The 15,742-nt window shown below is 40.5% G+C and overlaps 2 protein-coding genes across 3 annotated transcripts; both read right to left on the bottom strand.

The window, feature by feature from the left end:
- Positions 1-1,928: 1,928 nt before the first annotated feature.
- Positions 1,929-10,454, bottom strand: ACTR8 (actin related protein 8). Its single transcript, XM_036391237.2, has 13 exons — positions 10,263-10,454; positions 9,919-10,089; positions 8,980-9,090; positions 8,585-8,689; positions 7,765-7,938; positions 7,143-7,236; positions 6,222-6,354; positions 5,735-5,888; positions 5,113-5,208; positions 4,417-4,557; positions 3,729-3,993; positions 3,269-3,432; positions 1,929-2,605 (listed from the first exon to the last, which is right to left on the bottom strand). Exons 1-13 carry the CDS (start codon positions 10,383-10,385, stop codon positions 2,462-2,464), a joined length of 1,875 nt encoding a protein of 624 aa, XP_036247130.1. The 5' UTR covers positions 10,386-10,454; the 3' UTR covers positions 1,929-2,461.
- Positions 10,455-12,951: 2,497 nt separating this feature from the next.
- Positions 12,952-15,199, bottom strand: SELENOK (selenoprotein K). Of its 2 annotated transcripts, none has more exons than XM_036391307.2 (4): positions 15,149-15,199; positions 14,507-14,597; positions 13,669-13,749; positions 12,952-13,048 (listed from the first exon to the last, which is right to left on the bottom strand). In XM_036391307.2, exons 1-4 carry the CDS (start codon positions 15,165-15,167, stop codon positions 12,952-12,954), a joined length of 288 nt encoding a protein of 95 aa, XP_036247200.1. In that variant the 5' UTR covers positions 15,168-15,199. The 2 variants fall into 2 exon arrangements, with proteins under 2 accessions (XP_036247200.1, XP_054372075.1); XM_054516100.1 differs by having other exon boundaries at positions 12,961-13,048.
- Between the last annotated feature and the right edge of the window lie 543 nt (positions 15,200-15,742).

Here is a 15,742-nt window from a genome sequence, read left to right on the forward strand (position 1 = left end):
TCTTTGCTGCAATATCTTTGATGTTGCTTGCAGATGCTGGGTTTTTTTCCATGTCCTTCCTTACCATTCTTCTCAGAATGTATTGAACCATTAATAATTTTCTAGCTTAATTACTTGTTCATGTTTTTGTTCTTAATCAGATAAGTAGATAATGGACAGTCTCTGGGTGATTGGTTATTCACACTCAAACACCACATTCCAAACTTCTGAATAATTATTCATTAATGGAAAAGAGTAATTGTTCCCTGTGGAACTGTGAGTAAATGTGTACTTGATATAAGTGGTCTTTAATCTTTGCAGCAATTAAGAATTCTTGAAACCAAACTGATGTGTGCTTGCAGTGTTGAAAAATTTTGTACACTTTCAATGGTGTTATTTGGTAAGCAAATAAAAAGTCTCTAGAAAACATGCACTAAATAAGAGTATAGAAGTTTCATGAAGTAACAGAGCCATTTCAGCAGGTAAATAGAGGTAGATGTAGAGCACAGATTTTAAGTTCATTGTTTGGAATGTGAAAAAACAGAGGAGTTTCCACTTCATTGTAAGGGCTCCTACAGGCATTTCACAGGTTTGCAGACTAGAAATTGATGATGATATCTCACCCCTTTGTTAGCAACTGAATCATACACATGGCCTTTAAACAGAAATTTTGAGACTCCTGTGCAGGTGAATTTGCTGTTTCTTTAATGCATGGACACTTGAATATTTACCATTCTCAAGTCAGTATTCACTGCAAACTAAGCTGAAATTACTCACTGTTTCCTGTTACAGTATTTATCAGGTATATTCAGTAGATTTTCCCCTGGATGTTTGCAAAAATCTGGGAAAATGAATGTTTTGGCTATACGGATGTTTGGATGTTAAAATCCTGTCAAGATGCAGATGATTTTGGTCTTAGGTGACTTATATATACTGTCATTGGCAAATTTTGCCTTTTACTTCCTCCTCTTAAGTTTTATGCTTACTAGAGTAATGCTGTGCTTCAGGAATTTGTTATTTTGTAGCTCTTGCTCAGGGTAAAACTCCAAACAAAAAGGAAGAGAGGAGATGAGATGATGATTGATGAGGCGTCATGTTGCAGGGGGAGGTACATTCCAGTGACTTGGGAGGAATTGGCAGGGAACAGACTCAGACTGATATGCCTTGCTTCTTTCAAAGTAGGAAAGAAAATGAAGTAAATTAAGTAATCAACAACTGTAATATTGATGATTAATCATTTTGCATTGCATTTTAGCACACTTTCACTGTAGGGACATTGAAAATTATTATTGCAGTAAATCAGTGTGCATTTTCTCTAAATTCTATTAATATACAAATAATTAAATGCATACATACCATATATTGGTATTATGATAACTGATGATAGCTTTTAGAGACTTGTTTCAAAGTGATTTTTTTCTCTTTTAGAGCTCCTCACAATCCATTCAGTTGGAGGATGTGAGTGATTTCTCCTTGCTGCTTTACTTGTGACTGTGTCTCATTGCCATCTCAGACAGAGGTAAGAGTTCTCACCTTCTTGAGCTTTTGTATTCTGTAGTTTTGCTGCAAGCATCCTTTTAGATAAGGTCATATGAAAGAGACTGCCATTTAGGTATTATTGCAATAGGAATGCTCTCAAGTTTGTTCAGAAAGCTCCAGCCTCAAGATTTCAGTTCAAACCAGTCCTGTGGTTTTGAAGGCAGCTGCTCAACCAAACCAGGTTTGGTTGGTGTTGCAGGGTGGTTGAGGAGTGCAGCCTCACTGCCCTCAGGTGGAATGAACTGCAAGATGTGCTGGCTGTATAAATCTGCAGCTAGGTCTTTTGGGTATATTATATTTATTTTTGAAAAAAAAAAAAAAAGAAAAAAGTGGACTCTACAATGGATAATGAAAAACTAAGAGGTTTTGATGATAAGTACAGGGCAAGAAAAAAATACTCCACTTCCAAATTCTTTGTCTTTCCACAAAATAATTTATTACATAAGTAAAATACAAAGAGTGACTGTAGTTGTAGTTCTTCTTTTCACTTTTACCCAAATGATCACTTATATAACAACTCATCTCCTGGTAACATCAGAGTAGCAATCAGAATATTACATTAAACCCACAGCTGCACTCTTCAGCCGTTGCTTCTGTGTACATGTTTCTGGAATGAATCTTGGCTTAACATCTCTCACATAAGTTCCTACATCGTGCAATTTTAATATACATTACCTGTATAATATAAATATAGTTACTCTGGAGATGACAGTGGTACCCTGTATGCAGAATTCAATGCATACAATTTAAAAGACAAAGGGTAGCTGAAGTCAAATGAATTCAGTAAGTCTTTTGGTTTTTTACAACACGTCCAGAAAAATCTCAGTTGAAGTTAATATTAATAAAATACAAAAAATAGGTTATCAGCAGAAGATCAATTCATGTGCACTGGGGAAAGCAATCTTCAGTTAAGTCCCTACAGGTTCCTCTGTAAGCCCCTCCACTACCACACAAAGGCAGCTCGCTCCCGTAACATCCTGACACCGAAGCGCTGCCACTCCCTCTGGTATATCCACAGCTCCTGTGTTGTGTCCAGACAGGCCAGAACTGCCCCTCCTTTCCAGGCTATTAAACGTGGATCCATATCCTAAATTCAAAACACACATTGCACACAGTCATTGGTCTCATTCTGCATCATTCTCCAAAGTTGTATCCTATTTTCCAACACTATTCACTAGTTAGAATCTGGTGGGGTAGGGGAAAAGTTTTTCAGTATTACCCAGGAAAAAGCAGTGAGATAAAAATATTTAATTGATATTCAAGATGCTTTAAGAAGTCACTTCTTGTTTTAAGATGCTTTCTAAGCACATCATGAAAATCTTGCCTTCAGTAATGGAGGCTCTGAAATAGATGGAAGGATATTTACAAGTTTTGCCTGATTAATGCCAAATGAAAATTAATCTCAATGCCTGTTTATCTATTATCTTTATATAGTACTAAAAAATAAAACAAATCCCAATTTCTTGCTGAGGAGACAGGTTACCTTCATGGGCCAGTACTAACTGCTTCTTTAAGAATAGGGCCTTGAGCTAATAAAACACTTCAGTGATCTGCACCAGTCACACTCTTGGCTTTGCCTCTAACTCCCTGTCCCTAACCAGCCAGTGCTATGTTAAAATAGGCTGAAAGCTCCCTTACATCTCAGATATTCAACTACTCTGGGATTTTAAAAGAACTTTTTTCTTTTAATCTTTCAAAGATTTCAACCAATCATAGTTTACTATCTACTTAGCTATCAGTTAACAGTTACCTTAGGCCTTGTGATGACCTCAACATTTTCAACAACTCTTCTGAAAGAAGGTGGCATTTTGTTGAGAATTCGGTGTTGAAGAAACTCTTGAGCTTTATGAAACATAAGGCCTCCTCCCACTACTAAGATGGAACTGTACATCTTCTTTTTCGTATCATCAGATGCTGGAATGAATGAATATATAGAAATACATCTGTTTTTTAAAGTTATTATGGCCTGCATTACAATTAATTTAGTGCAAGTCAAACCAGATAGAAACTGATGTTTGCTTTTAAAATTCTTCTTCTATTCCTTAGATACATAGCACAAGAAACATGAACAGAGATGCAAGCATAAGAAACAGTGTAGCTACTCTCCAGATGATAAAACCTAGAGACACATCTTTCTTTGGTGAAATACAGGAGTTTCATAAACCCACCCTGAGGTCTATTTCACAGACTGGTACAAATGTAATTCTTACCACAGCAGTCGATGCTATGAAGGATGGCTTTGTCCAGGCCCAAGGCTTTGCCTTCAAACTGAGAAATAGCAGTTTTCCTGGACATGTGTGCAGTTAAAGGCTCCTCTGAATCATTGCCAGGTATCATACAGTCACCCTGGGAAGAGCCCAGCTCCACTTCTTGTGGGTAGATCCTCTCTGAAATGTCTGAGGATTGGCCTCTCAACTCTCCCTCAAATGCACCAGGCTTTGACATAGATTTTCTGTCGGCTGTAGCTTTTGCAGACTTAAAAATGAGAAAACCAAAATGCAAAAAGGTCACAGCAAGTTACAGACCAGTACAAAGATTTAACTAAGCACCATTGTACTTCCCTTCACCTTTTTGCACAGCAAGGTTAAGCCCTGCATTATTGCCTCCTCTAATTTTCACTTTAATCCTCATGTTCTAAGTAAGGGCTTATTTTGAACTCCATCTGATTGCTCAATCCCATAATGTAGGGATCCCTTCTTAGACTGGAAAAATGCTAATTAAATTAAAAAATTCTAATTAAAAAATTGTTTAGGCATTTGTAACTTCTTACTTTAAATTTATTCTTTAATACTTCAGACGGAGGTAAGAAACTCTGGTTTCTGAGATGAGCAAATGAGTCCTCATTTAATTCCCCAATTAAATGATAGTTCATGAAAAATAAAACCAGCAATCACACACCTGCTCCTGCTTACTTTGTGTGGCCAGCAGATAATGTTCATCATGAGGATCCTCAGGATCACCTTGTGACCTGTGCTGCAAAATTGTCATTTTTTGTCCAACAATTCCAAAGGTTGCTGGATAAAACAGAGCCATGGGTGCCTGAGGAGAGATTTGGCATGGTTTTACTACAGTATTCCTTCTTATGGCATTTACTGCAGAAAAAAAGAAGTCTTGTTCTATTTTTCTCACAATTCAAAATTAAATAGAAGTGGTTTTCTTCCAGGTAGTCTGTAAAATACTAAAGTATCTTCTGTTTTTTATAATTAAAAAATATCCCAATAACTACACAAGTTTCTTTACAGATTTAGCATTGCATGATAAACAAGTACTCCAATGTCGTTTGTTACAAAATTAGAAAATTCAACGGTGAGCTGAAAAACTTGCAAAATTACTGTTTTTTTTGCACTTTGCACTTGAAGGATAATTATCATATTTAGATGAGGTAACAAGAATTGTGGCTAAAGCTACTTAGAAAGTCTTGTGTATCCACCAGTTCTGCATTAGGCCCACCCATCCATATAGGAATTAATTTTATCTACAAGCACAGTTTAAGAACAATCCATAAATCAGATGGGCTTAGTAGCACTGGACTGATACAAATTGAGGCTCTGAGTCTGAATGCTCATTATAGTTGTAATTGAATTTAAAAATCACCTGTAATTTTTCATCCCCTAATCGGAACTGGTACAATAAAGCTGGAGAATCCGGATGCCGAATTTGGAATTCGTGATCTTGTAATCCAGAAATATCCTAAGGTAAGAAACAAACAAAAAAAAAAGGTATCTATCTTTTATGTTTATCAAGCTGTGTAATCTATTTAATTACAGAAAACAGCAAAAAGTAACAAAACTCTCTTCTAATATGGACTTTATTTACCTGTTCTTGAGGTTTTTTTAAGTCTTTTCACATACTATGATGTGCCTGACAGCTTTCTACATGCCTAAGCCTCTGCAATGAGAGTTTTGCAGGAAGAAGAGACCTGCTGGCAGATCTTACAGAACTGAAGTTGAAAACCAGCAAGTATGCAACTATTACCAGCTTCTTTCAGCAGTAAGAACAAAGAAATTATCTTTCTAAGGGTTAGGATTCCTTTCAGCTAGATGAAAAATAAACCAAGTTACAAACATTTCAAGTCTAAAGCTTCTACTTTTGCCAGTATTCTCCTGAGTAAAATATTTACAATTAACTTGGACTCACAGAAAGGCTCCCCAGAGTAACACTCTGTAAAAGAAAAAAAAAAATTACTTGGGATAACACACAATTTTCCCCTTCTCACCTGATCTAGATGACAAAATGTCTCCTTTAGGTGCTGAAGCAGCAGGCAATCCAACTTATTAGTTAACTGGCAGTCTCTGTATGGGAATCCTGCTCGTTGCATAAGCCAGTAAAAACACCTTGAGACATCAGATCCCCCATACGCAAGGCACAGCCTAAAGCACAGAGAAGAAAAAGATCTTTTTATGTAGTTGCTGAAATACAGGCTGACTGCAGCAATAGGGAGAGGAATGCTAAGAGTATTTTAGACATGTTGGAATCATTACTTCCACAGATTTGCAGAACACAGTATTGGTTATGATCAGTTCTGCCTGTTTTCTTCTTTTAAAGATAATTCTTTAAGGTTCATATTGTAACAGTTGTCTCTGTTAAATGCCTCAGAGCAGGAAAACCCCTATATTTATAGAAATTTTGTCTCCTTTTAGAAGTCAAATTTTTAGTAAGCAAATAAGTCCATGATTCTAATAATTCTGCACACTCCAAGGTACCTGGTGTTGCGATGGGAAACACCATCTTCTACACAGCAAACACTTGTCTTCTGATCTCCCACATCTACAATGCATGCACTGCTTAAACCACTTCCAAAGGTAGCACAGACAGACTCCTGGTGTACAATGATTCCTAGCAACATGAGATAAAATTGTATTAAAGTTATGCCAAACTTTACAGTCGTGTTGCTGACATTTAAAGGACATTTTATGTCTTTTCAAGATCTACAACTAGCCTGACTGAAAGCCTGTATATTTAGTGAAGATGGGGTGGGGGGTACTTAAAGATTTTTTTTTGTTGGATAAGGCTTTAAAAGTCCTGAAAAGAAGCTAAGGGCGGGGTCAAATGATCCTTTTTCTACAAAATTAAAGGTATTATCTCCAAACTGCAATTAGTTTTTTAATCTGGTAGTGCAGGGTCTTGGTTACTGGATGTCCATAAAGTGTTTTCCTATTTTTTTCTGGTTTTATTCAAATAGCATTATTATTAGTATTTCAGATAAGGTCTTTAAGTAGTTATATGATCCAATCTGACCCTCTGTTTTCCCTACAATCCACCTTTACAGAGTACATTTGTGTCCCAAGCCCATACTTAAACCTGGGAAGTACCAGAGATTCCAGTCTGTCCTTCTGGACAGTTGTGCATTTTAGAAATATTTAAGAACTCAGACTGCTGCTGCTTTTACCTCAGCTGAATGAGAAGCCCACAGCTGGAATGCATAACAGTAAACCAAAAAACTTGTTTCAATATTAACCAACCATTTTGCCCCTTTAAAAGAGACAGGCTATGTGATTGGCAAAAGATGAGGGTGCTAGTCCCAGCTAACCTGGGACTAATGTGCAAAAGTGTGCCTTAAAAGGAAAAAAAAATTAAAATCTTATGCAATTAATCATTGAGTATTTGATTCATATGGATTTTACCTGAGAAGCCCATCTTCATTAGGATCATATTTACCAGTTCTTTCACATGTTGTTTATTATAGATGTCTGGAATTAGTAAAATGCATCTGTAGTACTGAAAACAAGAAGAGTAAATTAAAGCCAGCTCTCCAATAAAGTTCGATATACAACTTATTAAAAGAAAAATCAAAATTTTAGGAAAGGGGAAGGCTTCTAATACTTGAAAAAGTAGGTTCTAAGTAAGTGCCAAGAGTCTACAGCCATTAAAATGTTTAAATGTACATCAGGCATGAGACAAACACCTACTTGGCAAGGAGAAGTAATTACACAAGTATTAGGCAGTCCTTCCCCAGGTGCCTCCTTTACAGTCAACAAAAAACCACCCAAACAAAGACTAAGACTGAAATGTCTATAATGGGATTTCTAAACATCCATGTTAAGAGGTTTTATCAACAGCTTTTGTCTTAAAGACATGGACAAAATTCCAGATGAAGTCTTGGGAACCCTGCTCACCAGCAGAAAGAAGGTATTTATTGAGGAAAGCACCAGTAAGAGGCTACCAATACCAGCAAGTTGTTTCCCTTTTAACACTTAGAGAAGTGGATACAGCCCACAGCACAAAAATGTGCTGTTGACAGCTCACCTTTAGGTCTTTCAGGGGTATTTCCAGGTATTTTTGTATTGCATGTGACCATATAACTTCCAGGTCTGCCAGTACTGCAGTGAGGGAGCCACCAGGTCCAGCGTGGAGATTCAGCTGCCCCCTTCTAATGGGCCAGTGTATGTTATAAGAATCTAATGGATTAACATACAGGGCCTGAAAGTGAGAGATGACATCCTGGGCATTGCTTTTCCCAAAAAAAACCGTAACAAAATGAGAAACAACTGGGAAGTGTTTCAGAAGCACATACAAGACATTGCAGAGCTCAGACTGATGTAACAGCAGTACAGCTGATTTCTTTGTAAAAGGGCTTGATAATAAACCATTAAGATAAAAAGACAGCAAATACATAGTCTAAATTGTTTGAATGTTTTTGCTCACAGACATCTAGTGAATATAAAGGTATATTTTTCCACTACCTCATATTAGAAACTAAAATAATTTAAACACTTTGAAACCCACAACTATCAAGTTACTCAGCAGCAATTCCATATAGGGATACTTTTATCAGTTTCTTGCCTTTTCTCTGAATTATGCCATATGGGTGAAGTTCTCACCTACTCCCTGCAAAAACACTGATTTATAGTAGCAAGGGATCCAAGATACTTGTTAAACAAAATGGGAGAAACCCTCTTGTCTTGCTGAATGATAAAAAATACTCAGTTCCTCCACAGTAAGTTTCTCAGTTTACTTGGTTAGCTTTACACATCTTTCAGTACATGCTAACTTATAGCAGACTGCAACTGATCCATGGCTGCATTAAAACACACAAAGCCTCACTGAGCAGGATAATCAATCTTACCTCTTCTCCCACCAAAAATTCAGGATGATTTGATGTGTTTGTCCACTTGGCCCCAGAGCTGTGATCCAAAATGGCAGGCCTCATCTGTCTGTTGTAGGACCTGGCCTGAAATGTAACCAAACCAAATCCTCTTGATAAATATTTTACCGGTCACTTTTTATGCATGGAAGAAAAATTAAATACCCCTTTGAACCCAGCCCTCGAGGAAACACTTATAATCTTAATTTTCTCATGTTTTCAGAGTTAGGTAGCACAATAACACTTATCCATATTTGGTTTAGGTTTATCCATATTTGGTCTAGAAAGGGTATCTATGCTTGTCCACTGAAGCATAGCATCTCACCCAAGGATTGTGTGGATGAACAATTTATTAAGACCTTATTAGAATGAGTTACCTGATCAGGTGACACCGGTATGCGCCTCGCTCCATTCGACATCTTTTTGGACCATATTGCTTGGTCCACCATTTTAAGGCCATTTTGTCTCTGCTCAGTACTTTCAGGTTTCTAAGGAAAAACCCCAAATATGCAATGTAAATACTTTCAAACCATGTCTGTATACTGGTAGTACTGAAGCTGTTAGGAAACAATGAAATCATTACTAATTAAATTTTGATGGACAGTAGAAAGGACAGATGTTTGTACAATCCAAAATGGACTTATGCTCATTTTTAAAGAAACTATTTTTTATATTAGAGTTCCCAACACCTATTCAAATCAACTTGAATCTTTTAACTGCTTTTAGTGGCCACTGGACTTCATCTCTAGTGATGTGCTCAGGCCATTATCTACTTAACTACAGACATATGAAGTAGGAGCAAAAATGTTTAAACAGATCTCAATTATTAAACGGTGATGTTTAAAATTAGAGAGGTTAGTTCGATTTTTACAGATTCAGATTATTACATATGTCTTGTGACCAGGCTGCACTGAAATGACTTGCTGTGTTACCCAAGTCACTAGTAACCAACACATTCACAAACGAAAAAGTCTGATTCGAATCCTACTGTTGGCATGCCATCAGAAGAAATACTGACTGTGGTACCAGACCATAGCACAGGGAAATAAACATGTACAAATCCTCAACCTATCAATTCTTTAGGTTTAGTTCATTGAAAACAAATCAAATAAAACGCAAACAGACTGGTCCAAGCCTACTGACTTCAGTAGGTGGCATCTACAGTCCTTAAAAGGGTGAAAAAGAAGTTTGACCGGAGTTGTTCTCTCCTCTGGAAAACCATGAAGGATAAAAGGCACAAGTGCACCACACAACAAACCAAACCGCCGCAGAACGGGCGATGGACAGGCGGATTCCGGCGAGGCGGGGCCGCTTACATTGAGGCCGTCCCTGAGGAGCCAGCTGTCCCTGTAGGCCGCCTGGCCCGGCTGCTTGTGCCGCCGTGCGATCACGTGCGGGATGCCCGCGGGCAGCGTGTCCGTGGCCCGCCCGAGCCGCAGGGTGGTGGAGCCGGGGTGGATCACCACGATGAAGTTGCTCTGTATTTGCTGAAAGTGGCACAACGAGCACGGAATCAGAGCGAGCCCCCGGGACCACCTGGGGCCCTCCCGGCGCTTCCACACCGCCCCTCCGCAGGCCTTTAAAAGGCCGAGCCCGGGCCGGGCCCGCCCCAGCGGGGAGGGAGCAGCGCCCGGCAGCCGCCGCTCGGCTCGGGCCTCACCTCCTGCAGCGACTCGGGCACGGCGGCGGGGACGATGGGCCGCTTCACGCCGCGCTGCTCGCGTTCCCGGTCGCGCTCCTTGTCCTTGCCGTTCTCCGCCTCGCCTTTCTCCGCCTGGGTCATGCTCCGGCCGGGCGGAAGCCGCGTCTGCCGGGCCCGAGCGGCGCCGAGCCCGGCGCGGGGCGGAAGCGGGCGGGCCCTGGCCGGGCACCGCCCCTCAGCAGGTACCGGGAGGGGCTCGGCGGCTCCCGCGCGCTGCCGGGGATGGCCCCGCTTGGAGTGGAGTGCGGGGCTCCCGCTCCGGCGCTGAGGAGCCCGGCAGCGGCACGGGCAGCCTGGGGAGCAGCCCCGCTGCTACTGCTGCCGCGGGTCTGGTGGAGCACCAACCAAACGCTCTCAGCTGGGCTGGGGCTGCAGGAGGGGCTGCAGGAGGGGCATACGGCCCTCCAGCAGCTTAAAATACTCTATGCCAAGACTGTAGTGCAGCTGGTGTGCGTGGTACAGCTGTGAGGAGCTGACCATGTAAGGGCCTCCCTGTTTGTGGGCAGCGAGCTCCTTTATAAACTGTGCAGAGAGGATGTTTGACTGCAGCTGGGGGAGATGTGGTTTTTAAAGGCTGAAAGTTGCTGTTGTACAGCCGAGTCGAAAAGAGAGGAATTTTGTGTTAGGTAGGAGTGGTATCTGCTGGAGTGCCTTGTTAATTGAGGGGCATTGTTGATTAATTTCCCGCTAAGGACTAATTAAATTCCCGCTAAGGAATACATTCAGTGCAAGAGCAATGAGAAACTCCCATCCTGAAAAAGGGTAAATCAGATAAAAGATGGTTACTATTTGAAAGAAAATAACTACTCTGGGAGAGCTGTTAGTATTTGAGTTGACCTCTTTTTTCTTCATGTAATAATAACAACACCTATTTTTATTGTAAAAAAACCCCAAAATTTGTACAGTAAATGTTTTTACACGTTTCAATAAGTTTATAGTGGAGAATGAAGCTCTTTCAAGAGGTGTTTCTGTTATAAAAACCATTATGGACCTTACTGAAGCAAGGGTTGTAAAACAAAGTAATTTGTTCGCTGCATTTTTGAAGTGCTTTTAGAGTACCATTAATAGAAAGAAAATACAGCAGAGTGTTTGTCCAGAGAGTGTGAGTATAAAAGCTCTTAGGAATTGCTGCTTTGACTCTTGAGGGACCATCTCTATCAACTATAAATATGTATTTTTTCTCATCTGAATAGCAGAAGGCTTATTGTACTTCAGATTTCTTCAGTTTCTAAAAATGATGAGAAAATCAGCCTTGTGACAAGCCAAATATAATTTACTTACAACTTTGCAACTACAGTAAAATGTTCAGAAACTATACAAAGACTTTAGACAGTAAACATATATTTAATGAAACTGTGGTTCAGTTACACCGGATCCTTGAGGAAGGAGTTCCCAGTACAACTTCATTGATCTGCTTCTATCACAGAACAGTTTCCAGTCAGGCATACACATCCCCATTTGGTCCACCACTAAACTCTTCATCTGGCTGATGTGTATGCTTGTGCCTGCCTCTTCAGCAGGCGTTTACCTGAAAGACAAAGCAGTAACAGTACATGTAAAGAGGCCTCTTTGTGAGATAAAATTAAGTAAAAAATTTTAAATAATATTGCTTTTAATTTAGCTAAATGAGACATGCTAAAGACTTGCTAGCTTTATTTCTGAGCAGGTTACACATTGCTGTGATTAACCAAAAGCCATCTCCACAGTCTTTGCTGGCCTTTTGTCTACTCAACAAGAAAAAAACACCACAACTTCCTGGGGTTTTTCTCCCACTTGGAAGAAGCTTATCCTTGTTCCAGTGAACTGAAATACTGGTGTCTGTGTTTCCTGGTATATGAACTTTTTCCTACAAGGTTTACAGGTATTAACCACTGGCATGGGTTGTTTTTTTTTTCCTTGTAACTTTTATTATAGTAACAATAGGAGTGACTGATCAAAAACAAACATTGTTTACTTAAGTCTTAAAGTAAATGAAACCATACTGTAAATACACTCAGTGTCAGCTGTAACTCCCAGCAGCCAAACTAATTATTAAACAGAATTAAATATCAGGCAGCTGTAAGAAATGTAAAACCTCTTTTAATTTTACCTCTATTTTTAAGCAATTCTGATTTTTATACTTTATTGGAATTCAAGATTGGTATGGCTGTATCATTGTAATGGAGGAAAAAAACCATTTTTACTGTCTTGTAACAACTTTATATTTTTCTTTCTTTTCTGTTGAGAAATATCAACTTTAACCAAAACCCATCACATGTCATATAACTATTAGAAATGCAAACAAAGCATCATTTTCTAACAATCTGATCTTTAAATAAGCAGCCGAAAAAATGAGAAGTTATAAATAACTTATCAGCTGTGCTCAAAAATCTTTGCTGCACTTTGTCCATCAACTTCTGTGCAATTAAAAGTGAAAGCCCACCATTCCTAAACGAAAATCCTTTTGAACATCCCTTCCCCCTGCTTTTTCTCCCCTTCACTAGAAGTACGTTTATTTCTTTTATTATTGAAAAATTTTGATTATTTTCCTGTTTTGGTAACTTGTGCAGCAGGAGGAAAAAACACTCCATTCTACCTTAACCCTGAATTAACACTGCTATTAAAAAAAACCTCAAACCCTTCAAAGCAGGATACAGCAGACTTGGAATTACCTTCCTCATCCACCTCCAGCCATTGGTGGTGGACTGGGGCCTCCACCCCAGTGATTTATTCGGCCCATCCTACGGCGAGGATTTGCTGGAGGCCTGAAAAGAAAGGAATTCTACCTTCATTAAACTTTTCAACATGAAATACAATAACTGTCTCTAAATGTCAGTAGTGGAAAAGTCTGAATCTCTAAAGTTGAGTTTCACCTGGAAAGCTGTAAGAAAACCCCAACCCCACTATCACAAAAATCCTCTCCTGTTTCATTACTGCTGTGTGATGTGAGAAGGCCACAGATGCTTTTACACAGATGCTTTTAGACAGTCCTACAAAACACTTAGGCTGCAGTGTTCATAGAAATGACACCCCTAAACTAGTGTTTTACTTTAGGTAATGTAATGCAAGAAATGACTGCACTAATGCAAGTCAAATGCTGAGTACAAACATGTCTAAGAAAATAAAATTTTAACAATATATCTTGTCTATATATATATATCGTCTTATCTTTAACGATATATCTTGTCTCCTAGGTAGGCTTCAAAAATATTTTCAGAGAGTGCTTGTCTGTACTGCTATTGCAGCTGTTACCAACAATAGTGCAGATAACCATTTTAGCCTTCCTGTACAACCCAATTCAATGCAAATCACAACTGTAATCTACTCAGATTCATGTCACTTCACCAAGATAGGGGAAAAACTAGTGTGAATATGAAAAAAATACCCTCTTCCATCATGGTATCCTGAATAGGAGGAAGATGTGTAGCCTCTTCTTCTTAAATCTGGTTGAATAATGCTCTGGAAACTGAAAAATTAAAACAATGGTTAGGTGAATTGACAGCTGGATATAGTTTTTGAATATTTTGATTGGAAGGTAAGAAATGGCTGAAAACCAGTAAGTAGTGTTCAGGAATGAACAGTGTATCCTCTCATGATCACTGGTGTTTAAATCTTGGCAGTTTGTCTCCTACATATGAAACTAAAATCTGAAATAATTCCAAATTACAGTGAAGCTTAAACTATAAAATCTAAATTATATTATATATTTTAAATTATAAAATCTAATTTTCTTGGTAACATGCAAGAAATGCATAAAGTATAAACTTATAACTGAAATCACTAAGAACTGTTGAAAACACGACATGAACTTTGTGTTTGTTAACTGGCTTTGATCCAAATTTGTGTTTACTGTGTGATTACTTTTATGTAGTCAGAATCTATTGTCACCAGTAGAAATTCTCCAAACAGCCCAATTATTTATATACAGCTAGTAGATGCTTTTTAACAAAAGTGTGTATTTTCTTTTTGCAGTATCAAAATAGATGAAATGTAAGAAAACTCATTTGAAATGCCAATAAGTTATAACCACTTTTCATGCACTTTTTGTTAAGGATACTGTGCTTAATAAACACAACCACATAGTTGTAGTAAAGCATTTATACATCTGGAATACTAGAGAGTAAATATAATATTTTTATTGTTGTGTTACTGATAGCATTGTGTAACTTCCACCTCTGTCAAATCTAAAATGAAGCTCACCGAAAGAATTAACTTCTACTTACAACAGAACCACAAAATCTGCTATTGACCAGAAGAAATCTGTTATAGATGACAACCTCCAGGGAGCCCGACTCTGGTTATCCAAAACTTGTCCTGTAACATATACAGATGTAACATAACAGATACAAGATGTTCAGTGTGTGACACTGAACAGTGCATTACACAAAACCAGATCTGCTAAGTCCAGAGTTTGCAGCTGGGATGGTGAAACTGCACTTCATGGCAGGGAGTTTCATTTTCTGCAGGTTACTGCCCAAGTACGTCAGCTAAAGGGGTCAGCACCGCCACAGGAGCTCTGTGTCCAGAAAACCCACACAAAGTACCAGGCAGAGTCTGATTCCCCGTAAGCGGTTCAAGTGCTGCCGTGTGACGCTCCCGGTGTCTGCAGCACGGACTTGGACTTGCCAAAGTCCCCAAATCCGCTTTAGAAGCAGACCAGGCTCGGCCACAGGCCGCAGGGCAGCGCGGGGTGACGCGACACCGGCAGCCGCCAGACCCGTGCCCGGCTGTCCCGGCAGCGGCGGCGCTGGGGGCGGCGCTCCGCGCAGCGCAGCCCCGGTACCCCCGCTCGGTGCCCAGGCCCCGGCCCGGCCCCCCACCGCTGCAGACACACACCGCGGCTGCCCCGGGCCCCGGCCCCTCACCGTTCGAGATGTACACCATGGCTGCCCGCCGGCCCGGCCCCCGCCCCGCCCCTGCGCCTGCGCGGCCGCCGCGCGCATGGGCAGCGAGCGGTGACGGCGGCGCCCGCGGAGGAGCGGCTCAGGGGCCGTGCTGGGCTCTCCGTCCCCTGGCCTCAGGGCACGGACGTGCAGCCCCTGAGATTAACGGGGTCCCGCTCAGGACCGCCTGTTATCCAGGGGTCCCTGCTGGAATGGTCTGCCTGGGGAGGTGGTGGAGTCACCATCCCTGGAGGTGGCATTCGGTGCCACGGTTTAGTTGAGGTGTCAGGGAACAGGTTGGACTCGATGATCTTGAAGGTCTCTTCCAGCCTTGTGATTCTGTGATTCTGTCAGCAGCCCTGTTACTAACGAGTTTTCCCTCGGCACCCCGGATAATGAGGGGTCCCCCTGAACAGCCGCTGTTATTAACCAGGTTCCTCCCAGTGCCCCTGGTAACGAGGGGTCCCCTCACAGCCCCGGTACCGGGACCCCTCAGCAGCCGCTGTTATTAACGAGGGATCCCCTCACAGTCCCGGTACCGGGACCCCTGAACAGCCGCTGTTATTAACGAGGGAT

Source organism: Molothrus ater, chromosome 11 (assembly GCF_012460135.2).
Source record: "Molothrus ater isolate BHLD 08-10-18 breed brown headed cowbird chromosome 11, BPBGC_Mater_1.1, whole genome shotgun sequence".
Lineage (NCBI taxonomy): Eukaryota > Metazoa > Chordata > Aves > Passeriformes > Icteridae > Molothrus > Molothrus ater.